The sequence below is a fragment of the Marmota marmota genome, unplaced genomic scaffold (assembly GCF_001458135.2).
Source record: "Marmota marmota marmota unplaced genomic scaffold, marMar, whole genome shotgun sequence".
Taxonomy (NCBI): Eukaryota; Metazoa; Chordata; class Mammalia; order Rodentia; family Sciuridae; genus Marmota; species Marmota marmota.
In genome coordinates this window covers 63,527,541-63,554,156 of record NW_026000174.1, presented here as the reverse complement: position 1 = coordinate 63,554,156, position 26,616 = coordinate 63,527,541, and the positions used below count along the sequence as shown (strand labels likewise).

Genomic DNA, 26,616 nt, shown 5'->3' with positions numbered 1-26,616 from the left:
ACAGCGTGTCATGAACTAACAGCATCATAAGGTTGCCCAAACAGCCAAGCCACATTTGGCTGCATAAAAGTCTGGTGCATCTAAGAAGGAGGGGAGTGTCCAGGTCACAGTTGGCAGGCACCCAGTGTTTATTTGTGGCCACCAATGTCAAGGACCTCAGTGACAGGAGGAGGCAGAACCAAAAGAATTGGCCAGTTTGGGAAGTAGACACTTTCAGAAAAAAACAAAACAAAAAAAAACCCCAGCTTATTCAAAATGGGATTGGGCTGCTTTTGACAAGTACCGAATTCCTTATCCAGGGGATTTATGCAAAAACTTGACTAATTGGGAAGATTCCTGGTCCCCGCAGAAAGTAAAATCTGGTTCTCCTTTCAGCGTCCCACTGGATGGGCTATCACTCCCTGCCTAAACCCCTAGCAGCTTACCAGCTTCTGACCCGCCAGCTGTAATAAAAGGAGGCTAAAGAGAGCCTTCCAGGTCTGCTTTCCTGGCTCCCCGCCCGCCTCGTCCCCGGGAGCCAGGAGCCTGGCCATCTGACCCCGAGGTGCTCAAATAGCCTGTAAGTTCAAGACCTGGCCAGGGAGCTGGCGGACCCACCAGTCCACGCACGCAAGGGCCGGGCTGCAGACCTGCTGGGAGTCTGAGGGCAAGCCTAGAACTGCGGAGGGCGCAACGACGCAGCGTCCTGAGTTCGGATCTCCACGATTCTCCCTTCCTGACAGTAGAGGCGTCTAGGGTTCCTTTGAGACGGGCAATGCCCCAGGCACGCAGAGTCCCGCTGCTAGCCCTGTTCCCGAAGTTTCTTTCGGACCAGGGCCTCGGTCTGACGCCCTCAGCCCTTCGCAGAAAGCCGACTCCCAAACCCAGGCTGGGGGTGTTGGCCTAAGGCTGAACTCCGCCCCCAGGGGTCCCTGATCTTTGCCCCCGCCCTGGGCTCCGGCCGCCGGGAGAGGCACCGGCTGGCCTGCGGAGCTGCCTTTTGTGTTCCGCTCGGTGGTGCGGGAAACTTCCCAGCCTTTCGCCGTTGTCCCCGGGCCCCTCCTCCCGGCGTCCCCAGCCCCCCTGCTCCGCTCCGCGTGCCAGCTCGGGGATCGCTGGTTCGCTCCCCTCCGCGCCAGGAGGAGGGGCGAGGGCCGGCAGCCCCCTCCCCCGCGCGCGGCGCCCGAGCTGAGCGGAGCCGGGGAGACCCGCAGCCTCTGGTCATGTGGGCCGGACTGCTCCTCCGGGCCGCCTGCGCCGCGCTCCTGTTGCCGGAGACCCCGGCCCGAGGCTACACGGGGAGGAAGCCGCCCGGGCACTTCGCGCCGGAGAGGTAAGAGCCCCGCGCGCTGCCACAGCCGCTCAGGGGAGCGCAACAGGCGTGGAGCGCCGAGGCGCCGAGGGACGCCCCCCAGCTGCGGGCAGCGGGGAGGGGGGGATCGGGCATCCTCCGGGGCTCTGTCCGCGCGGGCGCACCCCCTGGGCTCCGGAAAAAGACAGCAACTTGTGCCTCTGGTCAGTGCCTGTCGTGCACCTCTGGCTGGGTCTGACCTGGGGGAGGCGGAAACCCAGACTCTGGTTGAGCCCGAGGGCGCCTTGGGGGTGCGAATCCCTGGCGAAGGGACCCCGGGATGTGCGCTGAGCTCTGGACTGGCTGGAGTTCGCTCCAGAACGATCCGCCGTGGCAGTACCTGGTTTCCGTGCTGCGCCGGCCCCTCTGGGCTTGGGGGCTTTCCTTGTGTCCTGCGCGCCCAGTGGACCTTGGAGCCACCGGTGTCTCTCTGGGTTACGCTTTGGTTTCCGCCGGTGTTGCGAGGGGGTGGGGCCCTTCGCTGCCTCCGCCGCTGCCCCCGCCGCTGCCCCCTCCCCACCGCTGCCCCCTCCCCAGCGGTCGCAGGCGGTGAGCTTGTGTGCGTGATGCTTGGAGTGAGAGAACACGGTGTCAGCGGGCGGCCTGGCCGGCAGCCACGTCCTCGGGGGTGCGCGGCGGGGACTGCCCCGCCAGGCTCGCAGCTCGCACGTGTGCTCCGCAGCCCCCGCCAGTTCCTGCTCAGATGGTGCAGGCTGTGCGGTGGCACACAAGCTCCTGCCACCTGTCTTCTGGTTACCGCCAGCCATGGGAGACTCCTTGGGACGCACTAGCAGCGCTACACTCCTTCCTACCTGAGGGTGCAATGCCACCAACCTCTCCCGAACCCTGCCATCTGCCGCTTTGGGGGCACCGCCTGTCCTTTTCAGAGCCCCCAGAGGCTCATCTGGTTAGCTGTTTGAGGCCCCTTCTCCCAGGCTGCTGCCAGTGTCGCTCCAGCGAGGGGATGGGTGAGACAAGCACCCCCTCCCCATGACTCCGGAGACACGGAAAAGGCTCCTTGGGCTCCAGGGCCAGTTTCCCACAGACTTCTGTAATGCCATGATCCCCTGAGCTTCCCTTTCCAGAATACACCACAGTTGTCATAGAGGATTCTCTCCAAGGAGAGGGCACATCTGTCTTGTCCCATGTCCCCAGAGGCTGGTGTAGGAATAAGCAATGGTGGGTGCTCTAAAAATGCCCGCCTGGCAGAATGACAGCCCCCCAGCTTCTGAACGTGGGCAGAGACCTGGGCTGGATGTATGGCCCCTGTGCAGCCCATCTAGGGAACAGTCAGTGCCAGTCACCAGTCTGTGTCCCCTCTCACCTGAGCTGCTATGCTGCATGCACTTCAGGACACCTCCGGTGGCCCTCCTCAGGGCTTCATTGTCCAGCCCACCGAGGCACTGTCACTCTGTATTCCTATTACCTGGCTCCTTGACTATCCAACGTTCCTTGAGGTGGGGACAGTGGCATGTTCGTGGCTTTACATGCCTTGACCAGCAGCCAACACCCAGTTGAAGGCCTGTCTGGATTTCTGTCCTTTTTGGACACTGGGTTCTTCACTCCCAGCTCAGTGTCCCTGATTGAGCAGACCCTCCTTCAGGGAACTTTGGGTAGCTCTCTGGTGCCCTGGGGTGCCCTCTCTCCCCTTCTCTACTGACTTCCAACTTTTCCCTCAACAGCCGTTTATTGAATACTTACTATGTGCTTTGCATGGCTATTGGTGCTGGCATGAACAACTAAAAAGAAGCCCTTGTTCTCAGGGAGCAGTAGGGGAGACAGACAATGAGCAATCATCAAGTTAACAAATAGTGTCTCAGGAAATATTATGGAGAAGAATAAAGCAAGGAAGGTCTCTGTGAGATGATGAGCAGAGACCTGTGTAAAGGGCGAGAGTGAGCAGGGTATGCGTCTGAGGAAGAACCTTCTCAACAGAGGGAATTGCAAGTGCAAAGGTCCTGAGGCAGCCATCTTGGGAGCCTCAGCTTGTGTCTTCAGCTCAGAGTTCCCTCTTCAGGCTACTCTTCATGTTCATGGGGAAGACATCCATAGGAAGCTGGTAACTGTTCTCTCACACTTTTTGTCTTTGTCCTACCTCCAGGAGAGACTGACATTTTTCTTTGAAAACTTCCCATTGTTTTCCCCAGGGGGTTCTGGAGAACTGTTTGTTAATTGACTCACAGACTGTCTGGGAGGCTTTGCAGTTGACCAGTCTCTTCCCGGACAGAATGTGGAAAATGCTCTCTCCTCTCTTGCAGACGCCGGTTGGGCCCCCACGTCTGCCTCTCTGGCTTTGGGAGTGGCTGCTGCCCTGGCTGGGCACCCTCCATGGGCAGTGGGCACTGCACCTTGCGTAAGTGGCCATCCATGTGCCCTGAGCCCTCTTGGTACACGTGAGCAGGGTGCATTGCCAGGGCTCTCAGTCCCTGGTCTGAGGGGCAGACGGGGGACCCCAACTCCTTACCTGCATTTCTCCTCTCAGCTCTCTGCTCCTTCGGCTGTGGGAGTGGAGTCTGCATCGCTCCCAATGTGTGTTCCTGCCAGGACGGAGAGCAAGGAGCCACTTGCCCAGGTAATGGGACAGGACGGTCAGTGGTTGACAGGAACACCTGAATTAGCTCGGGGACTTAGATTAAGTGCTTAGGGACTTACTGAGGTCACGCGCCAGACTTTGGGTGCTGGATGGATACTAGCTTGTTATTTTCAACTCCTGATATTAGGGAGCATTTTTTTTTTTGGTGTGTGGGGGGGGTGTGCTGGGGATTGAACCCAGGGCCTTGTGCGTGCGAGGCAAGCACTCTACCAACTGAGCTATGTCCCCAGCCCCTAGGGAGCATTTTTATGCCCACGTTAAGGAGAACGAAGCCGAGACATAGACGTTCTGTCTTAACCTGGGCCACAAGGCTAGGGAATAGCAGAGCTGGATTGGAACACCCTTCCAACAGGATTCTGGAGGAGCCTCGGTGGGAGGGGGCTGGGACGGCCACCTGGTGACTGTGCTGTTGGCAGGTGCTCACCAGTTTGGTATCATGCCTGTTTCAGAAGCCCATGGCCCCTGCGGGGAGTATGGCTGTGACCTTACCTGTAACCATGGTGGCTGTCAGGAGGTGGCCCGAGTGTGCCCCTTAGGTTTCTCCATGACAGAGACAGCTGTTGGCATCAGGTGTACAGGTGAGAGGCCTGGGGCCGTGGGGGAGGGGAGGGGGATTATGTGTCCTCCCATCCTGCTGAGATGGACTCCAGAGAGCTGGAGGCCTGCGAAGGAAGAGGCTGTCGCTCTTGTTAGATCACAAATATTTACCGAGCACCTTTTAAGGGCAGGAACTGAGCTTGGGCCAGGGTCAGAGGACAATCAGTTGGTCACTGCTGTTATGGGGCTTCCAAAGATGGGGAAAGGGGACAAGGACAAGGTCGGCTCAATATGATGGGGACTGTAACTGGGGAAGTGCAGCATGCTGGGGCCACCCTGGCGCCTAGGCTGAGGGTCAGGTGAGCAGGGACAAAACGACATCTGAAAGATGGACAAAGCAAAACTCAATAATTATTCTTTTGTAAAACTAGAATTTGCTTGTGATTTTTAAAAGGGACCAGTTTCTTGCCTATCTTTCCAGGGCTACAAAAACTTTTTTTTTTTTGTTTTTTTAGTTTTAACTTTGTAAAAATACTATTTCCCTCTTTGAGTAGAAAGTAAATGATAGTTTATTTGCAAACATTTGGAAAATAAGGGTAAAAAGATAAAAATAGACATCGCCTGGGTGCCCCACCCAGAGATGCTTGCTATTAAAATGAAGTATTTTTTCTGCCCTCTTCCCTGGGTGTGTGTCTTATACGTGTATGTGTAAAGCATGCATCTATGTGTGTTTTATAAAGTTGGATCATATCTCAGCTGTAGATTTTGTTCACTAATTTTCCCACTTAACTTCATAGTATGGAAATCCCCAAATAATCCTTTTTTTTTAATATTTATTTTTTTAGTTGTAGATGGACACAACACAATGCCTTTATTTTTATGTGGTGCTGAGGATCGAACCCGGGTTCCGCCCATGCTAGGCAAGCGCTCTACCGCTGAGCCACAGTCCCAGCCCCCCAAATATTCTTTTTGACATAATTCTTTTTTTTTTTTGGTACTGCAGATTGAACCCCAGGGCACTTAACCACTGAGCCACACCCTCAGCTCTTTTGTATTTTGAGACAGGGTCTTGCTTAGTGCTGTCACTAAGTTGTGGAGGCTGGCTTTGAACTTGAGATCCTTCTGTCTCAGCCTCTGGAGCTGCTGGGATCGACCGCCCGGCTTGACCTGTTCTTAAGGGCTGCCGTTGTGGCACTGTAGTTGCTGTCTGTTCCTAGCTGGCCACCTCCCCTCTCCCAGGTGGTCTGTAATATAAATAATAATAATAATAATAATAATAAATAATGCTGCAGTGAAGAGGCTTCCCGCCAGCTTGTCTGACTGTTTCCCAGGAGGACTCTTGGCTGAAAGGGTCTTGTCAAGGGTCTGGATCTCCAGGCTGCTTGTACCGCATCCTCCGGAAAGGAGAAGCCACACAGTCATCCATCTTGCTAGTGTGACTTTCTTGGGGACTGCTTTCCACTTGTGCTCCTCACGGCAGAGGCACACTGGGCACACACAATGTCAAAACAAGCACAGGACAGGGTAGTGCCGGCCACAGCCATGAGGTTCCCCTGGGATGGGGTTAGTCGGGTGGGCTCCTTGGAGGCGGTGGGCGTGGTCTCAGAGGGCCTGCCCCGGGAAGAGCACTTAGGTGCCAGACAGAGGCCCAGCAGGGGGTAAAGAGCGTGGAGGTGTCCTTTGGGCATGAGGGCCAGGTGTTGGGGAGACTCAGGGGCAAACTGAAGTGGGCTGAGGTGGTCCTGTAGATCCTTGGATGCCCCGGTTGGTGCTGAGCGGGGGATGCCCGCAGCAGGATCTGCGGAGTCCCGCTCCCAGCTCCCCTCACCTCCTGGGCAGGACCCCTCTGGGCTCCACAGCCTGGTCTCACCCCACCCTGTCTCCTGCTGCCTTGATAGGAACCTGAGCTTCAGCCCCGCGGGGTCCAGTACAGACTCCGAGAGCCCCACTGCACTGTGGCGTTTCCATCCCTGTCTCCTCCTGATGCTCTTGGTCCCTGTACCCCCTCGTTGGTGCTCCATGAATATTTAAGGCAGTGACACTGTGGATAATTCAACCAGCCTTGCTGTCCACTGGCCCCTGCTCTTTGGGGAGGCCTGAGGGGTTGCCCCACAGTTGGGGCCACCGGAAACTGTTCTGTCCCAGCCGTCCTGAGGTCATCTGATCTGCGTGGTCAGGCAGGGCCCAGCCCCTCGGCCTCTCTCATAGCCCGATGTCTTTCCTGGTCCTGCTCTTTCTTCCTGCAGGATGACCGGCTTCCGTGCTGCCAAGGGCAGGCCCAGTGTGGGCACGTGTTCCACCTGGGGTCAGTTTTCCCTGAGTCACGGCCACGCTCAGAGTGAGCTGTGCAAGCATCTTCTCTCCCCAGATATCGATGAATGCCTCAGCTCCTCTTGCGAGGGCCACTGCGTGAACACCGAGGGCGGGTTCGTGTGCGAGTGCGGGCCGGGCATGCAGCTGGCCGCAGACCGTCACAGCTGCCAGGGTGAGTGGGCAGAGGACAGGCTCTAGAGGAGCCCTGCACGATACCTTCTCCGTGCCACAGTCCCCTGAGTGGCATGCTGTACCATCCCCCTTTACAGATGGGGAAACCAAGGCTCTTGGTAAAGGTAGAGTCAGGGTTTGAAGCCCAGCGGGGCCCTCAGGCCCTGGCTCTGACCCTGCTGTTGCAGGGTGCAGGGGCGAGCAGGGGAGCAGACTCACTGGGCGGAGGCCCCCAGATGAGGGCTGGGAGGGCTGGGTGGGAGCGGATGCAGGGGCCAGGGTGGAGCGTTGTCATGGTGTCACCAGCCTGTTGCATGCATTGGTTCTCTCTGCCTTGGTGCTCTGGGGACACCCAGGCTGTAGGACCCCAGACCCCACCCTGTAGGGCAGTTTGGGGAAGAACAAGGTAGGGATGAAGCCTAAGGACTGTGAGAGCCCAGGAAAGAGACTTCCCCTCCTACGTGAGCCCGATAAGATCTTTTACAGTAAGTGCTCCTCCTTTTCAGGTGACTCGCTGATGTAGGTTATATAAGGAGACAGTCTCACACCAGGCAGAGGAGACGAAACACCCCCTTGACTCTGTGCTGTTATTTTCTCTGCATGTGAAATTTTCATAAAGCATAAATAAACTTTCACAATCTGAAAATCAACATATGTCACAGGTGCCAACCCAGGCCCTCCCTCCACGGCCACCCTCCACTCTCACCATAGACTACCCCTGGCGTTCCACCGCAGTCAGCTCCCGCTGCGTAACAAAAGACTGCAGCCTGGGGGTCCAACACCAGGGCTTTCATCTCCCAGTTCCGGGGGGCTGCAAGTCTAAGTTCAAGGTACTAGTGGATGTGATTCCTGGTGAGGAGTCTCTTCCTGGCTTACAGATGACAGTCCTGCCATGTCCTCACAGGATGGCAAAGGAGGAGGGGAGAGGCAGCCTGGTGTCACTTCCGAGGACACTAATCCACTCATGATATCCCACCCTCATGCCTCATCTGACCTAACTGTCTGCCAAAGACAGCACCCAGACACCATCACAGTGAGCAATCTCAGGGGGCACAACTCAAATCAGCACCCGTCATTAGGCTGAGTGCCCTGCCCAACTCTCCTGTCCCGGGTCCCCAGCTCTGCGCTTTCCCTGTATTTTCTCATTTCATCCCTGAAATCATTCCATGATGGTGACACCGTTTATCTCCATGGCTTAAAGAAATCAACTGACTTGCCCAAGATCACATTGGAACTGGGATTTGAACCCGGTCTTCTTCCACTGTTTTCTTTTTCCTGAACAGTTGGTCTTAAAGATCTTCCACCTTTGGGTAAACAGGCCTGCCTTGTTCCCTTTACCTGCGGCCTGGTCCTCTGCAGGGCAAGTGTCCCAGAGCTCACCAACTCGTGTTGGTGAACAGTTCCACACACGAGCCCAGGGAAGCGTGTGCCGAGGAGGTGCTCAGGAACTGAGTTAGTAGATGTAAGAGTTTTCTAGACAGATAAGGGAAAGGCATCCAGGGCAGATAGAAAAGTGGACGTGGTGGGGGGGTCTGCAAAAGTGGGTTGTGTTTGGAAGACGGCAAGGACTTAATTAACCTAGAGCGATGGTAAGGGCTGGGGAGGATGCCGGGTAGTCGGTGTAGACCAGAGCCGGCTTTTTTTTTTTTTTTTTTTTGGGTATCAGGGATTGAACCCCGGGGCACTTACCCACTGAGCCCCAGCCCCAGCACTTTTTATTTTTTATTTTGAGCAGGGTCTCACTGAGTTGCTCAGGTTCTCACTAAATTGCTGAGGCTGGCTTTGAACTCATGATCCTCCTGCCTCAGCCTCCCAAGTGCTGGGATTATAGGTGTGCACCACAGGGCTGTCTTTAAAGGTCTTGTGAGCACCTCTGTGGTGGGCTGCGCATGGGAATCCCAGAGGGGTTTGAGCAGGAAGTGTCGGGTGAGAAGTGCCCTTAGGCAAGAACATCCTGGGGGTCCTGTGAGGAGGCTGGGAAGGAGCACAGGTAGAGGCTGGGAGATGCATTAGAGGCTGTCTGTTCTCCAGCTGGGAGATGCAGGTGGTCAGGGCTGGGTGAGGGTAAGGGAGTCTAGGGACTGTTAGACTGCACATGGGGGTTAAGGACGTCCCCTGCAGCCCTGAGTGGGGTGGGGGCCGCCCCTTTCTAAAGCTCCATGGGGAGGTGGATGCCAGCCTGTGCTTCCCCTCACAGACACCGACGAATGCCTGGGCACCCCCTGTCAGCAGAGGTGTAGGAACAGCATCGGCAGCTACAAGTGTTCCTGCCGCACTGGCTTCCATCTCCATGGCAACCGGCACTCGTGCGTAGGTAAGGTCAGGACCCTGTGGTCTGCACACTTAGGCTGCCAATCAGCAAGATGGACAGGGTCAGCGCCTGGACCTGGAAGGTCAACATTTAGGCCTCTGGGTCTCCTGGAACCCCAAGGGTTTGCACCTCTATTCTGTCCGGGGTCAGCACTGCTCTGCACGGAGACCCTGTGGCGGCCTCTCCTGGCCACCGGCCCCTGTCATCCCACTAGGTTTCTCTTCCACCCCGTTCTCTCCCAGATACACCAAGGATTCTCTGCTCACCCCTTTTCTTGGCCTCCTTTGTTCCCCGGGGTAAATAAAGCATGTTTGTACCTGATTCCTCTGATACAGAAGGAGACCCCTGTTTTCTCAGCTTATTAGCCGAAATTTCCGGAAAGAGATTGGCTTGAGCTTGGCTCGTGGGTTGAAGGTGGGGGTCCCCTGGGCTTCAAAGAGACTCTGTCCCAGCGGAGTTAGGTGTTGGTACTGAAGTCCACTTGGAGCAGCACAGAGAGTCTTGAGGTCCTTTCTCAGAAAGAAAAAGTGGGCAGTGGAAGGTGTGGAGTGAGATCCCCAGCACTTCTTGTTCCTACTGTCTACCCTGATCATGGCTGCGAGGTGCTGGGGATGAGTTGTGGATGCACCCATTAGATGACTGCTGCATGCACGAACCTCCAAGGTGACTAGTGCTGGATTTTGGCCCCGTTTTTAGCCACCGGAGTCACATCCTGCACCTTGGAGCAGGGGAGGACCCGGCAAGAAGCTGGCAGGAAAACCCCCCCAGCCTCTTGGACTAAGGGATGGCAAGGAGGGCTCCCAGCCGGACTAGCGGCCGGGGTCCTCTGCAGATGTGAACGAGTGCCGGAGGCCGCAGGAGAGGAGAGTCTGTCACCACTCGTGCCACAACACTGTGGGCAGCTTCCTGTGCTCCTGCCGCCCTGGTTTTAGGCTTCGAGCCGACCGTGTGTCCTGTGAAGGTGAGTGCCGAGTCCAGCTATTAGCCACAGGCCTAGCTGCCCAGCGCCTAGGCCCATCCCCAGGTCCCCAGGCCCCATCCCCAGGTCCCCAGGTTCCATCCATAGGTCCCCAGGCCCCGTCCCCAGATCCCCAGGCCCCGTCCCCAGGTCACCAGGTCCTGTCCCCAGGTCCCCAGGTCCTTAGGCCCTCTGTGTTCAGTTCGTCTTGCCCATTATTTCCAGTGTCTGCCCTCCTCCTTGTGTTACCTTCCACTCCATCTTCATGTTTCCTTATGGTTAAGAGGAAAGAAACCCGTGGTGATAGAGAAAGGTGTGACATCAGAGCCCAGTAACCTGAGCCCCAGGACAACTGCTTTGGACAGTGGCGTCCTAGGGCTCTGCCATGCTTGGGCGCCTGGGAACATGTATACACGCAGTCGTGTAGGTGGTGGGTGCGGCTGTTATGTCCCCCCTTCAGAGCCACCCACTCGTCTACCCAGCACACCTACCCATGGTCGCTGACTGGCCCTTCCCAGCCCTTCTGGCCTCCCGCCCTGGCCTCTGCCTTCTCTCTCCTGCCTCCTCACACACTGTGAGGCTGGAGGATACCAGGCCCCAGGGCTCCATCTCCAGCGCCGGGGAAGCCCTAGCTGGGTGGGGTAGCAGGGGACACACTGGCCCATCAGGACATAGGAGCCGGGGGGCCGTTAGTCCCAGGGTGGATCCCAGGCTCAGGGAAACTTGTGTCCACTCCGTGGCAAGCAAGGAAGGAGATCTGGTCAGCCTGGTTGTGCAGTGTCTGAAAGAGCCATGCCAGCCTGTGACCTCCAGCTCGTGACCACCTTCCTGTCTGTCTTCCCATGTGGTTGTCATGGTGCCCCCAGCGGCTCACGGTTGACCCCTGTGCCCATCAGGAACCAGGTCCAGAGACAGTGACTGTGGTGGAGCGGAGCCCCACCTGACCCCCGGGCCCCACCTCTGCCCTACTCCTCCTCAGTAGACCCCTGCGCCTCTGTTGCAGCTCTGCCGAAAGCCATGCAGGCCCCGTCTGCCATCCTGCAGCCCCGGCAGCACCCCAACAAGATGCCTCTGCTGCTGCCCGAGTCGGGAAGGCCAGCCCTGTCCCCAGGACACAGTCCTCCTCCGGGGGCCCCAGGGCCTCCTGCAGGAACCAGGACGACCCACCCGCCATCTCCCACCTCGCCACCACCCTCGTTCTTCCCTTCTGCTCCTACCCGGCTGCTGTCCACCCTGATGGCCACCCCAGGGCCTAGTGCTGCCCTGCTGAGGACCCCCAGGCCTCCCTCCTTCCTCCAGGTGGAGGTGGTAGGGACCCCTTCCTCACCAAGGGGCCGTGGGAGCCCGAGGCTGGCAGCCAGGCCCTCTCCCTGCTGGCACCTGGGAGCCGTGCATGAGTCGGGGAGCCACTGGACAGAGCCCAGGTGTTCCCAGTGCTGGTGTGAGGTGGGTGTGAGGGCTCCCTGGGCTGTCCTGGTGCCAGGTCTGGGGTCTGGTGGTGGCTGCAACTCCTGCTGTGCTTCCAGGATGGACAGGTGACCTGCGGAGAGGTGAGATGTGAAGCTGCTTGCTCCCACCCGATTCCCCCCAGAGATGGGGGGTGCTGCCCCTTGTGCACAGGTAAGAGTGGGAAGGACGCAGTTTGCCTCTTCCCTCCCCCGGCCCTCCTGCGGTCCTGCTGTTCTGCAGTTGTCCCTTACATTGGAATCCCATGGAGGACCCTGTAAACCGCAGATTCCTTGCCCCGCCCCCTGATTAGCACATCTGGGGGCCTGAGAATGTGCACGTCTAACAAACTCCCAGGGGCTGCTGGGCTGGAGACCACTTTTATTTTATTTTATTTTTTGGTTTTTTTTTACCCCAGTACCAGGGATTGAACCCAGGGGTGCTTTACCACTGAGTAACACCCCCAATCCCTTTTAAGTTTTTATTCTGAGACAGGGTCTCACTAAGTTGCCAAGGCAATAAGGCTGTCTCCCTGCCCTCACCTGGGAGCCATACATGAACTTGATCCTTGAACTTGTGATCCTCCTGCCTCTGACTCTTGAGTTGACGGGATTACAGGCATGCACCACGGGGTCACGCCCTGGGGACCACACTTGGAGAAGCGCCTGGCTCTGCCATAGTGCCCCTCAAGAGGACCTGTTTGTCTTCTGGGCATCCTTCTTGAGCTTCACTAATTCACAGAGTGAGTCTCCAGACTCACCTGGCTGTCTCCTTCCCCTGCCCAACTCCTGCCCCTGGCTGGAGGAGCAGCTGTTTCAACTCCTGCACAGGCTGGGGGAGTGGCTCCGTGCAGCCCTTGCCCTGCATGCACAGGCCCGGGTCCCATCCCCAGCACCGAAGAACACCCCCCACCACTTGCAACTTTTTATTTACTTCCCATGGCTCCTGGGATAGAGACCCAAGCTCCTTCAACCGAGCTTCTCAAAATCCGCTTTGTACACAAATTGCCCAGATTCTTATTAAAATACAGTCTCCTAGTTGGTGGGTCTGGGTTGGGTCTGAGAATCTGCGTGTCTCTGAATCTCCGGGTGATATGATGCTGAGGTCGCTGGGCCTTGAGCAGTTATAGTTTTCCCCAGGGGGTTGGGGATGTAGCTCAGTGGTAGAGCCCTTGCCCAGCATGCCCTAGATTCAATCCCCAGCACTACAAGAAAAAAAAAAAAGTCTTGCCAAGGTTGGACGTGGAAATATAAGTTCACTTATTTTACTGATTTTCTTAATGACATCTTTTACTCTGTCCTTACTGTGTACTGAGCCCTGGATGTAAAGTACTGGGGCTTATCTGCAAGCTTATCCTAGCTTGCAGATCCTTCCAAGTCTCCCACTGGGTGATATTTCCATTCTGTGGTGAAAGTGTCAGACTTCTGGGAGTTCTGGTGAGGCAAAGCGTCGTGTCCAGGGTCACCCAGGTAAACTGAGCCGGTAGGCTAGATGTGAGCGCAGGGCTGACCTTTGTCTTTCCTCCATGATGGGGATAAAACACTGCAGTCTTAAGACAATTGTGGCTTTACCAGATGTGAGTGGACCCTCCCGGGGCCGTCAGAGAAGCTGATCCTTGCAGATGGCAATAGGTGGATGCTCAGGGTTCCCCTGTTGTTCCACAGTGTAGGGACCCTGCATCTGCCACTGCTGAGACATCCCAGGCAGTGACCGGAGGTCCAGGTGCATTAGGTCTGGACCTCATTTCCTGTGTGAGGCGGGCTTGAGCCCCTCCTGTTTGTCTTCCCCAGGCTGCTTTTACAGTGGCGCCGTCAGAGCGGAAGGCGACGTGTTTTCACCTCCCAACGAGAACTGCACGGTCTGTGTCTGTCTGGTAAGCGGCATCAGATCCCAGAGGGCTCCTGGGTGTTTTCTTAACCTTTGGGGGTTTCAGAGGAAGGGGGAGAGCCCAGATGTTCAAGGTAAGCTTGTACCCCAGGAGGGAGGGTGCCCAGGCTGTGGATTTTGGTCGGAACCTGCAGCGTCCAGCCCAGAGACTGCAGGGCGTGGGGAGGAAAGAGCCACCAGGTGAACAGGGTCCATCTGTTCGGAAGGGACGGGATGAAATTCCCTTGGAAACTCCCCCTCCAGGGAGCCTGTTCTCTCCAGGCAAACTATTTGCCAGCACAATCAAAGGTGTTCAGTTTGGGAGGGAGAAAGCTCAGAACCACGCTGGGTTTGTCCAGTGTACTCTGCTTTAGGCGCTCCATGCCTGCAAGGATAGTTATTAAGTGCCTACTGTGTGCCAGAGTGCTGGGGCCAGCTTTACCATCCCTCTGCTACAGATGCAAAGACTGTAGCAGATGTATCCACCCTTGGCATTGGGAAATATAAGAGCTAGGATTTGAGCTGAGGTCTGAGTGAGTCCTAAGTCCAGCTCTGTCCACCAACCCTCACTGCCACCCTCTGACTGTCTTTTAACAATGGGTCCTAACCCAGCACGGGGTACACGGCTGTAATTCTGCAGCTTGGGAGGCTGAGGCAAGAGGATCATGAGTTCAAAGCCAGCCTCAGCAACTTACTGAGGCCCTAAGCAACTCAGTGAGACCCTGTATCTAAATAAAACAAAAAAATAAGGCTGGGGGTGCGGCTCAGGAGTCGAGTACCCCTCAGTTCAATCCCTGATACCCTCCCCCGCCACACACACACACACACACACACAAATCGGCTTGTGGACTGGCATCTATGGTGGGACTAGAGCATAAGGTCAGGGGTGTCTGGACAGCTGCCAGCACCCTGCACTGAGCTCTTCCATTGTACCGAACACACGGTGGCCGAGCGTAGTGGGTGACCACATCGTATATATTGAGAAGGAAGCAGGTTCCACCCATCTCACAGACAGGGAGACTGAGGCTCAGAGAGGTGATGTACTTTGCCCAAAGTCCTGTCGGTGGAGGGGCAGACGCTGGAACTCACGTCTGGTTCATTCCAAAGTTGGGGGCTTTTTTTTTAGAGAGAGAGACAGAGAGAGAATTTTTTAATATTTATTCTTTAGTTTTCGGTGGACACAACATCTTTATTTTATTTTTATGTGGTGCTGAGGATCGAACCCAGCACCCTGTGCATGCCAGGCGAGTGCACTACCACTTGAGCCACATCCCCAGCCCACCAAGGGCTTTTGATTTTAACTTTAAATTAAAAAAAATTTGTTCTAAAATTCAGTTCTTTGACGAGCTGGTAAGAGCACTCCAGCCCAGACTCAGGTGCATGGGAAGGTGAGGGGAGGTCTCCTGCCCTGTGGGAGGGTCCTGTGCTCTCCACTGCCCGGTCTCCCTGCAGACCTTCTGCTGCGAGGCCTGTTTGTCTGCGTCTCTTTGCTCTCTGTTGTCTTCTGGCCTTTCTTGAGAAACCACATGTCTTGAAAAGGGGCGCCTTCTGAGCCCCACCATAATAAACACAGGAGCAAGTCCCTGTGACCATGCGACATTCGAAGTTCTCAGGTGGCGTCCCCTGGGCAGCTCTCGTGATAGAAAGGTGTGGTGGGAGAGGCAATGAGCTGATCTGTGATGGACCCGGAGGTGGCAGAACCTACACATCCTCCTTCCCTCCCCTCTCTCTCACCGCCTCAGGCTGGAAACGTGTCCTGCATCTCCCCCGAGTGTCCTCCTGGCCCCTGTGAGACCCTCCCACAGTCAGATTGCTGTACTTGTGTCCCAGGTAAGTGACTCTTTTGTCTGTGTGCAGGGAGGGATGTCTTTTGAGTGTGTTTTGGGTTGGGGGAGGAAAGGAGCTGGGGAGAGAGTGGCTTCTACTTTAGAAATTCAGATTGAGTGAAGCATTTCGATTGCCCTCTTTTACTGAGCACCTATTATATGCCCAGTGGTTCGGTGGTTTGGATGCTGGACTGTGCTCAGAGCCAGGCCTGCTCCCTGTCCTAGGAAGCACCTTCAGGGTAGGCAGAAAGGGGTTTGCACCCACCCTTGGCATTGCTCCTTGGCTAGATGTGGAGGGATCTCTGTGTACCCACTAATGAGCTAGTCCTTTTTTTGGGGGTAGGGAGTACTGGGGACTGAACTCAGGGGCACTCAAACACTGAGCCCCATCCCCAGCTCTATTTTGTATTTTATTTAGAGACAGGGTCTCGTATCTCTGGTTGTATACAAAGTATATTCACACCATTCGTGTCTTCACACATGTACTTAGGGTAATGATGTCCACCTCATTCCACAACCGGAGATATGAAAAATTGTGCTCTATATGTGTAACGTGAATTGTAATGCATTCTGCTGTCAGGTATAACAAATTAGAATAAAAAATAAAATAAGGGAGAGAGAGAGAGAGAGAGAGAGAGAGAGAGAGAGAGAGAGAGAGACTCACTGAGTGCCTCACTTTTGCTGAGGCTGGCTTTGAACTTGTGATCCTCCTGCCTCAGCCTCCCGAGCCGCTGGGCTTACAGGCCTGTGCCACTGCGTGATTCTGTCAGTTTTTAAGTTGTGACTTTTGTGCCTGGGGCTGGGGGCCAGTGGTGCAGGTGGTGCCAAGTGGGACCCCAGGCCCCTGCCCACATGCCCTTCTTCCTCGAGCTGCCCCAGCCCAAAGGCCTTGGGCCACTTCTCCCTCTCTCCCCGCAGTGAGGTGCTATTTCCGCGGCCGTTGGTATGCAGACGGGGCAGTGTTCAGTGGGGGTGGTGACGACTGCACCACCTGTGTCTGCCAGGTAGGGTGGCTGAGGTGACAGGGAGGGGGTGGGGCCTCCAGGGGTTTACCCAGGATGCTGTGATGGGGAAAACCACCACGAGGGACCAAAAAGGAGACCGAGGCAGCAGGGCCACTAATCCCCCAGCCCCAGGCTCCTTGAACACTGCCCTGGCAGAGCCCCCAGCCTAGGCGGGCGTGGCCAGGTCACTAGCACCGGAAGCCTTCTTGGAGGGAGGGATGCTGAGTGAGGACCTGAAGGGGACAGGACACATCAGGGGAGGAGCGGAGGGAGGGCCGTGCCAGGCAGGGCGTCACCTGGCTGAGGGGGAGGTGGAGCAGCACAGAGTGAAGGGGAGCAGGCAGCCGGCCGGGGTCCTGGAGGGGTGGAGGCTGGTTCTAGGCCAGATGGGAGGCAGGATGGGCAGGAGGCAGCTGGCTGCTCCCCCAGGCTCCTCTGCAGGGGAGCCGAGGGCCATCTGCAGCTGGGATTTTGTGGTGGAGTGACTTGGTCAGACTGGGGCCTGCTCTGCTCTCTGGCTGCAGAGGAGCGTAGATGGGGGGCCAGAGAGGAGGGCAGTGGGGGCTGTGTGGGAAGGTCCCAGGGGGCAGGGCAAGAGGTGGAGGCCCAGCTGGGGCTGGGGGGCGCCCTACCAGCCCTGCCTGCTCCCCTGGGGGTTCAGCACTTCCTTGAGAGGGGAGAGGGCAGTGGCCACCCTCCAGCCTCTTCCTCAGCTTCCAGGGGCGCAGGGGGGAGCTCCCTCACTGGCCATGCCCTGGGCTCTCTTCCAGAAGGGGGAGGTGGAGTGTTCCTTCACACCATGTCCAGAGCTGGACTGCCCCCGAGAGGACCGGTGGCTGGGTCCTGGGCAGTGCTGCTTCACCTGCCGGGAGCCCACGCCCACCACAGGTGAGGTCCAGCCAGGGCGACAGGGGGGGCGCAGGGCTGGGGTGGCCAGGGGGAGTGAGGCTTCTGCTGCCAAGACGGGTAGTGTGTGACTGTGTGTGTTTGTGTATTTGTGCTGGTGTCTGGGTATAACTGTGTGAAAGTGTACCTGTGTGTGTGTGTGTCTTTGTGTTATTTTTCGTGTGCCTGAGTTGTGTGGGTGTCTGGAGTGTCTTTGTGAGTGTGTACATTTGTGTATAGTAAATGTGCATTTTTTTGTAGTTGTAGATGGACAGAATGCCTTTATTTTATATTCATTTTTTTATATGTGGGGCTGAGGATTGAATCCAGGGCCTCACGCATGCTAGACAAGTGCTCTGCCCCGAGCCCCAGTCCCAGCCCCGTCACTGTGCGGTGGTGTGAGTGTGGGAGTTGTGTCTGCTGAGCATGTGTGTAGGTTTGTGTGTCTGTGTGTTACGTCTGAGTATGTTTGTGTGTGGAAGCAGGTTTGTGTGAGTGTGTGTGTGTGTCCGTGAGTGTCAGGGGTCCCCCGAGGTGGGATGGTGCTGTGGGTCCCCAGGGCAGTCCTGCCCACTCTTTCCTCCCTCACTGTCCCCGGCCAGGCTGCTCTCTGGACGACAACGGGGCTGAGTTTCCGATTGGACAGATCTGGTCACCTGGTGATCCCTGTGAGTTATGCATCTGCCAGGTGAATGACAACCTGCTCGCCTTCAGCTGCTTTACCCGCTGTCCCGCTGCCTCGCCCGGAGGAGCGCCCCGTCCCTCCACAGGCAGAGCCGCCTCTGGCCAGGCTCAGCCTCCCTCCCAGAAGGGCTCTGCCTGTCCGGGTAGATGGCTGGGGACAGTGCAGTCGGCTTATTCAGGGAGCTGCTGCCCCCGGGGTCAGACTTAGGAGCCCTCCCAGAGGGTGGCCTGGGGCGTGGCTGGCCGTGGGCACCGGGCAGCCCAGGCCGTGCATGCCGCTGCCCCTGTGAAGCAGGTCGTGTTCCTGACCACGAATCCCGCGCCCTCCCCTCATCAGAAGTGGTTCAGGAGAAGGTGCGAGGGTTTGAGAGTCAGATGGACAGAAGCACAAACTCAGCTACTTACCAAGAAATGCGGCTGTTTCAGCCCATGGTTCACCTGCACGCTGGGGTCCTTGCCACCTTAAAACAACTGTGCAGGTGAACCATGGGCTGGCGGCCCCCGCGGGACATGCAGTCCCCAGCCCCTGCCCACATCCCTGGAGGCAGATCTGCCTTTTAACCTCCAGGTGATCCTGGGCACAGCCGGGTGCACAAGCCTGGCCCAGCCTCCGAGGTGCCTGAGGCCTTGCAGCTGGAGCACTTCACTGGCTGGAGTGTGAGGAAAGTCCGTCTCATGCCTCTTCTCTCCCCTAGGACGACTTCGTCACTCCTTTTACAAGAGGGTGAAATAAAGGGGTCATAAACATTCAGATTCTTGAAAAAGAAAAAGGAAAAGAAACCTTGTCTGGCATTTTTGTCTTCTGAAATAGACATTTCCGGCCGAATGGTTTTCTATAAAAATAGGGTTTTATGGTACTCGATAGGGTTGGGGGGAGCCAGGGATCCAGGGAAACGCTGAGAGAAGAATTTGGAAGGGGGCGATGGCGCGGCCTCTGGCTGCCACTGCAGAGGGACAGGAAGCCAGGGAGACTGAAGTCCCAGCTCTCACCTCCCCTCTCCCGAGACACGCGAAACCTTTCAGGAAGGCTCCTGTCACTCTGCCTAAGCAGCGGTCCTCTCTGGGGGGACCTGCCACCTCCCAGCTGCATCCTGGAGCCCTCTGGGCAAGCCACGGCCAGTGTGCAGAGCTGCCTCTTTGGGGCGGGAGGCAGGGCCTGGCGTCCAGGTGGGTCTTGGTGAAGTTGCTCCTTCCTTCAGGCAGATGGCTCGGTGAGCTGCCGGACGACAGACTGCGTGGACTCCTGCCCTCACCCCATCCGCATCCCCGGACAGTGCTGCCCAGACTGTTCTGCAGGTAACTCCTGGCCAGACCCCCCCCCGCCCCCAGGCAGCGATGCGCAGGGTCCCAGTGCCCAGGCCCCTCTGCACTGAGCACCAAGCAAGCCTCCCAGCAGCCCTGTGGGGCAACCCCATTATACAGATGAGGAAACTGAGGCTCCTAGAAGTAAGCAGGTGCAGTCTAGGGGTGCTGGGGGAAGAACCAAAGAGACTCAGGGCTTATGGCCTGGGTGGGGCCACACAGGAACTGTATCTGCTAAATAATTAGAGATTCCACGAGAGGAAATAAAAACGAGGCTGGCTTTCTTAATAGTAATTTTTACCTTTTTCACAATCTCAAAATTAGCAGTTGTAGAAATTTAAGAAAATAGAGAAAGAATAAAAAGAAAAAGTTCCAGCTGGGCTTGGTGGTGCATGCCAGAGGCTCTGGAGGCTGAGGCAGGAGGATTGCAAGTTCAAAGCCAGCCTCAGCAATTTAGCAAGGCACTTAGCAACTCAGTGAGTCCCTGTCTCTAAATATAAAAAAGGGCTGGGGATGTGCCTCAGTTGTTGAGCACTCTTGGGTTCAATCCTCAGTACAAAGAAGAAAAGTTCCATCACCACTGTGAACCTTAAGGTTACACACACACACACACACACACACACTTAACAGATGTGTGCTATGTGAGTGTGTTCTTCTAAAGTCTTTTCCTACGGTTCTGCCACCTGCGGTCATGTTTACCAGTCACGTGATGACTTTCATCATGGTGGAGTCTTAGACTGAGTTTGGGGATGCAGGAACAAGAGGCTGTGGTATGGGGTTTGGGTTTGGCTGAGTGGGGAAGGGCAGGGACCTCCTGTCTCCCAGGCTCTCCTTCTGATGCCCTCTGGCCTTTCCCCACAATCTGGGGTGACAACACTGAAGGCCAAGGTCCTGTGACCCCTTGCCAAATCCAGCACAGCAAAAGTCAACACCAGTTCCCTAGGGGTGTTTTGTCACTGGCCTGACCCCCAGGGCACCGCACAGGGAGGCGCATGTCCTGACCGTTGTTATCCAGATAAGCTTCAGACCTTTGCCCTGGCTGGGGGCCCAGTCACCACATCCACACCCCTGGCTGCTGCTCACCACGTGCTCTGTCTGGCAGGCTGCACCTACATGGGCAGAATCTTCTACAACAACGAGACCTTCCCGTCGGCCCTGGACCCGTGTCTGAGCTGCATCTGCCTGGTACGGACCACCCTTCCCCGACCCCTGGCTCTGGAAGTGCCCCAGCCACCGACACCAGCTCCTGACTGCAGAGGTCAAACTCAGAGCCCTCTCCAAGAAGGGTCACTCCTGGGTCCTGGTGAAAGACAGCTCCCTCCAGCCTGCCCAGGGTGAATCATTAGCCAGGACCAGGGAACTATTTTAAGCCCTAGCTGGGCGATGTCCTCTGCTTCTGGGTTACCAGGGAGTGTCTGGGGGCTGGTTCCTTGCAAGTATGAAATGTGGCCCAGGGACTCTTGCTGGAGTAGTCAGGAACACAAACTGTTTCAGAGTCTTTTAAGCAAGCATTTGAGGCCTCCCTGTGCGCCAGTCCCTATTCTAAGCCCTAGCGATGCATGACTCAGGCCTGTAATCCCAGTGACTCTGGAGGCTGAGTCAGGAAGATCACAAGTTCAAAGCCAGCTTCAGCCACTTAGCGAGACCCTAAGCAACTCAACAAGATACTTGCTCAAAATAAAAAATTAAAAGGGATCCGGATGTGGCTCAGTGATTGAGTGTCCCTGGCTTCAATCCCTGGTATCAAAAAAAAAAAAAAAAGAGAGATGCATGAACCCAGTGAATCCGAGAGTTCCATGGCACCATCACTTCATTCTTTCTAAAGAGAGAACAGAGGCACCAAGTCCTTTGCTCATGATTCCACAACCAGTAAATCAAGATGCAGAGCTCTGAACCCCCGCCTTCTCGCTTGGGGACGTATGTGTGCACGCCCCGAGCCATCCTGCCTGAAAAGCCCGGTCGATAGCACACGGTCTAGTTTGGTACTTAGAAAATGGAGGCGGAAAGCACTTACAGCACCTAGAGTGTCTTGGGTGTGGGTGAGCCTCAGCTGGGGTGCACGGAAAGGGGCAAGGTGTGCAGAAAGCTCGAGAAGCCAGGGTACACACACCCGGGGCCTGAGAGGCCGACCCTCGCTGGTCAGCCACATCCGTCCACAGCCACATGCTGCAGGGAGCTTTGCCTCTGGCTGTTTTCTTCCCTAATTTTTTTTAATTTAAATTTTTAATTCTTTGCGGTGCTGGGGGTGGAACCCAGGGTGCCGTACATGCCAGGCCAGCGCTCTGCCCCTGAGCCACAGCCCAGCCCTTCCGGGTCCTTGGTGTCCCCCTATCCTGGGAAGTTCATGCATCCGTTCAACAGACGCCTATCAGTAAATGAACCTGTAGACCAGCCAGGCCTTGCCCTTGTGGGGTGTGCGTTCTGGCAGGAAGTGGACTCTAACCAAGTGTCTGCCACCTCGGCCATCCCCGGCATACCCCGCCCTGGACGGCTCCCCCACACTGGCTGCTCCGTTGGGCACATGGCGCCTTCCCGAGTGTCCCCTCCGCTGCCCTCTGTGAAGGGCCTGGTGTGTTTTCTTGTCCTGCAGCTGGGCTCGGTGGCCTGTTCGCCAGTGGACTGCCCTATCGCCTGCACCTACCCTTTCCACCCCGACGGCGAGTGCTGCCCGGTGTGCCGTGGTGAGTGCGGGCTGAGTGGGACGAGCCACCTGTGCCCGAGGCGCCTAGGTCGCCCTGGCTCTTACAGGCCTGTCCCCTCTGCCTTGCAGACTGCAACTACGAGGGAAGGAAGGTGGTGAACGGCCAGGTGTTCACCTTGGACGATGAGCCCTGTACCCGCTGCACGTGCCAGGTGAGCTGGCCCAGGCCTCGCTGCTCCTGGCCACGGGGAGCCCTCAAACCAGCCAGCGCACCTGCGTCCTCCCCCGCCACTCGCTCTTCACCCTTGGTTGACTACCCGGACCTAGGATCTGGCCATCTCCCTCTGTGGAAGTCCAGACAGGGACCTGGCTGTGGGACCCCACGGCTGGCGCGGGAGGCTTCCAAGGGCTGCTCTAGGTGGGCAGGATGCACTGCGCTGCTTCATGGGTGTCTTTCTGCTCCCACAGCTGGGCGAGGTGAGCTGTGAGAAGGTCCCTTGCCAGCAGGCCTGCACCGACTCTTCCCTACCCCCGGGGGACTGCTGCTCCTCCTGTCCAGGTAAGCGGCTCTGGGTCCTGGAGTCCACCATCATCTTCCATTCCGATCTTCTCAGAAGCACAGAACTTAGACAAAACTGTGGCTGAGAAACCCAGGCTCAGAGAGGGAGCATGGCTTGCTCAAGGTCACACAGTAGTGGGGGCTGGCCTGAGCCTCACCCAGCACTCGTTATACCACACTATGATAAGGGGCCACCACCGGGCATGTTTGTTTGTTTATTTTCTGTTCTTTTTTTTCTTCTCCATTGTCTCCTTCCTCAGTCTCTTCCTCTGCTTTCTTCCTTTTTTAAAATGGGGTAGTAGGGATTGAACCCGGGGATGCTGTACCCCTCGGCTACGTGCTCAGTGTAGCTCAGGCGCGTGCTTAGGTCTCAGTCGGTTGCCCAGGTTGGTCTCACACTTCTTCCTGCCTCAGCCTCCCAGGTAACTGGGACTTGTCTTCCGTATTTAAATCATAACTTGGGAATGGAGTCAGGTTTGTAGGACAGTCGTTGCCGGCATGTGAATGAGGACTCATTCTGCGTTGGGCTCTTCCAGTGTCCACCTCCCCTCTTGGTAGCAGCCCCCTGAGATACATATTATTAGCATCCCCACCTTTGCCAGGTGAAGAAACCGAGGCACAGAGAAGTGCTGTGATTTGATCCAGTCACAATGGGTGGTAGAGCCAGAATTTGAGCCTTCAGTAAATGCTTCTCAGCCACTGTAAGGAATTGATTCCTGAAAATTATTGCCTCATCTGTCATCTTCCCTTGTTAGTGTATGTATTTTTTAATTTTTTTGAGATAGGATCTTGCTATGTTGCCCAAGAGGTGGCTCTGCAAGCATGCACCGCTGCACCTGGCTCATCCATATGGATCTTTTTTGTGTAGTTATAAACAGGAGATGATGATGTACATGATTTTCAAGTATTGATGTGGCTCACAGCTGACCATTTAAAAAAATTGCAAAATACAGTAGTCCCTCCTTACCCATAGGAGATACTTTCTAAGACCCCCTTTGATGCCTGAAACTGTGAACAGTACTATGTGCAAACTCTGTGATACTGTTGATTTGATAAAGGAGGTTGCTAAACGACGAACAGGCTGGTAGCATATACAGCATGGATACGCTGGATGAGGGAATGATTCACATCTCAGGCAAGGCCTAGTGAGACGATGGGAGATTTCATCATGCTACTCAGAATGGTGTACAATTTCAAGTGTATAAATGGTTTACTTTTGGAATTTTCCACTTAAAATTTTGGGACAGTGGTTGACCATTGGTAACCGAACATGCAAAAACACGACCTTGGATGAGGGGATCACTGTATTCCCTTGTGTTGCTTTGCCTACCTCCTGCTGACATTTCTGCATATTCTCTCAAACTGTTTAGACCTTTTTTCCCCCTGTGGTTCTGGGATGGAACCAGGGCGTTGCTCATGCTGGGCAAGCACTCCACCACTGAGCTACACCCCAACCACCTTCAGAATTTTAACTTTTCCAACTTTCTGTGTCCACATGAAGTACCTTAAATGTGGCTGCTTTTAACATTTTCTGAACTTCTAGGAACAGTGGATTTTTTCATGAGCTTGTGGGCCTGAATGTCTTTTTATAAAATATCTGTTGATGTCCTGTAGCCTTCTGAGGGATGCTTTCTGATGTTCGGGCAGCTTCTTGGGTCTGTGGTGCCGGCCACACCACGGAGCCAGTGGGTCCATGAAGTTGGGAACTGCTGGTAGTTGACAGAGTTTACTTCATTTTAACCACCACACACTCCTTTGCAGGCAGATAGATGACATTCCCCTGGCTTTCTAGAGTCACTGGTAGGGAGCGTGCCAGGCAGCATACTGAGCATCTTGCTCGTGTTGCCTTATTGAACTGACGGCTCCTGGAACGTTCTGGCACGGCTGCACTTGTGATCTCCATTTTGCAGATGGGAGACTGAAGCTCAGTTGGTGGTGCTGGACCCAAGCCCAGGGCCCTCTCTCTTTTCTTACCCTGGGCTCCTCTGCTCTCTGCTCTCTGGACTCCACGTGGGGAAACTGAGGCCCGATGGACGCAGCCTGCCCCTTGGCCTGGAACGTGTAGCCTCTGCTGCAGGGTCCCCGCGGGCCTCTTCATGACCAGAGCACCTTGAAGGGGAACAGCTTCTGATTGAAGTAGAATAGGAATTGCTTCCTTTCCGTCATTTAAAAATAATACAGCAGATTTCTTTGAGATATGACTCAGAGACCACAAAGTTCACACATTTCAGGTGGTTTTCGGCTGTCACAGAGCTGTTGACCACCCTTGGGATGATTCTTAAACGTGCTGGACGGTGTCCATCTTCCCATCACACCTTTCTTCAGGGTTCTCCTCCTGCCTTTCACCCTCTGTTTTCTTTTTGTTTAGCCGCCTCCTTCCGTATCTTTCTCCCATGTGCTGAGGCATTATGATGTACCAGCCTCTTGGTCAAGACTTAAAAAAAATTTCTCTTTTCAGTGCTAGAGATCAAACTCAGGGCCTTTCTTGCACATGCTGAGCTATATACACCCCAGGCCCTAAATTCGTTTTCAAATGGTTTTTATTGTTTAGACTAGTTTAAGTTCACAGCAAAATGGAGCGGGAAATACGAGTTCCCTCAGACCCCCGGCTCTGTAACTCCCACCCCCGCCTCCCTGATGTCAATGTCCCACACCAGAGTGGTACATTTGTTGTCATCAGTGAACCCACGTGGTCGCGGCATTACTACCCAAGTCTACAGTTTACATGAGGGTGAGGCCGAGACTTCTCTGCACCCTTTCATCAGGTTTAATCCTATTATTGTGCCATTTTGCAGATCAGAAAATGGAGGCCCAGGGAAGTTATGTGCTAGGTCACACTGCAAATCCTGGCAAAGCCACTTGGATGAACTGCCTCCCTCTATTCGGGTCCCTGGTGGCAGAGGCTGGCTGGTCCTCCCCAGGTGGACCGAGTCCCCCTGGAGGACAGAGCATGGGTGTCTGTCCCCAAGTGACTGGAGCCTCCTCAGCCACCAGGGAAAACCTTGTACAGTCTGTTTCTCCCTCTTCTCTCTAGATTCCGTTTTTCCTCTGGGAGAAATGCAGGGGCTCACCCCTCATGGCGACGTGGTATTGGGCAAAGCCGCTCGGAGTTCCCGCGGAGACACCCAGGTGCCCATCAACTGCAGCTCCTGCCTGGCGCCCCCACCGGCGGCCCCTCCAAGGCCAGCGCTCCACCTCTTCCAGCTCCTCCGAAGAACAAACTTGTCCAACGTGCAGACTTCACCCACAGGCCCCTCAAAAGCCCAGGCCTCGCCCTCACCCCCTCTGAGGCCAGGGGAGCCCAGAGCCTCCCCGTCCCCTGGGCTCTCCCCAGGGCCTTCCACCCCTTCAGAGCCCTCCACTCTACCTCCAGCCTCTTCAGGGGCTCATCGGCCACTTCCTGTTACTCCCGAGCGCTCCTTCTCAGCCTCTGGGGCCCAGACAGCGTCCAGGTGGCCTCTGCCTGCCACCCTCTTGACTGAAGCTTCAGCACCTTCCACAATGTCCCCTGGCTCCTCAGAGACCTCCACCACCTCCCTCAGGCCTCAGAGACTCTCTGCAGCCCTTGTGGCCACCACTCATTCTGGTTCCCAGCAGCCCACAGAGGGGACCTCAAGGGAGGAGGAATCCACCGTCTGAGCTGGTCACCACACCCGAGAGACTCCGACAGAGAGCGTTGACTAGTGGCCCAAGGAACTGCAGGGCAGCCCTAGGGGCAGACCTGGCAGGCGTTGCCAGGGGTTGGCTCTCCCAGGGCTCCTGGTGGGGATGGGAACCCCAAGGTTGAACGTGACCTTGTTACTGAGAAGCATTCGGACGTGCTGTAAGAATCACGTAGATGGTGGTCTCCGTGTCAGCATCCTTCCTGGACCGCTCGGCTGGCTGGGCTCTGGAGGAAGGTCCGGTTTGCCAAGCCTCTGTGGGAGGAGGACCACGGGCCGCCTTCTCCCGGGTTCCTGATTAAAGGTGTCTGGTTTCCCAGGCTTCCTCGCTCATTGGCATCTTGCCCTGTGGGGAGGTGGGAGCGTTGCCCCAGGTCCGTGGGTGGTGAACCCCTGCTCCTGCCTTAGCCCCCTGCTGGGGAGGGACTCTTGCCCCACCCCAGGGCTCTGATGTTGGGGATTCCTCAGGGAGAAGGGGAAAGATGGAGGCGAGGGCTTTGCAGGTTGGGGCCCCTGGGAAGGCCCCTC

At 56.1% G+C, this 26,616-nt stretch overlaps 1 protein-coding gene across 2 annotated transcripts; it reads left to right on the top strand.

Moving 5' to 3' along the window:
- The first annotated feature begins 619 nt into the window (after positions 1-619).
- Vwce (von Willebrand factor C and EGF domains) lies at positions 620-26,410 on the top strand. 2 transcript variants are annotated; one of them, XM_015478035.2, is made up of 20 exons: positions 620-1,312; positions 3,589-3,683; positions 3,813-3,902; positions 4,373-4,501; positions 6,829-6,945; positions 9,142-9,258; positions 10,088-10,216; positions 11,217-11,659; positions 11,740-11,833; positions 13,450-13,532; positions 15,268-15,355; positions 16,270-16,355; positions 17,126-17,243; positions 17,843-17,908; positions 19,128-19,220; positions 20,329-20,411; positions 21,817-21,907; positions 21,997-22,079; positions 22,336-22,426; positions 25,461-26,410. In XM_015478035.2, exons 1-20 carry the CDS (start codon positions 1,203-1,205, stop codon positions 26,063-26,065), a joined length of 2,811 nt encoding a protein of 936 aa, XP_015333521.1. In that variant the 5' UTR covers positions 620-1,202; the 3' UTR covers positions 26,066-26,410. The 2 variants fall into 2 exon arrangements, with proteins under 2 accessions (XP_015333521.1, XP_015333520.1); XM_015478034.2 differs by having other exon boundaries at positions 17,843-17,928; positions 19,124-19,220.
- The last annotated feature ends 206 nt before the right edge of the window (positions 26,411-26,616 follow it).

Bases quoted from the DNA above. Each gene is read 5' to 3' on its own strand.
- Vwce (XM_015478034.2), top strand. From the start codon at position 1,203: ATGTGGGCCGGACTGCTCCTCCGGGCCGCCTGCGCCGCGCTCCTGTTG. The intron at 10,217-11,216 runs GTGAGTGCCGAG...CCTCTGTTGCAG, and splicing joins CGACCGTGTGTCCTGTGAAG to CTCTGCCGAAAGCCATGCAG. The intron at 13,533-15,267 runs GTAAGCGGCATC...TCACCGCCTCAG, and splicing joins GCACGGTCTGTGTCTGTCTG to GCTGGAAACGTGTCCTGCAT.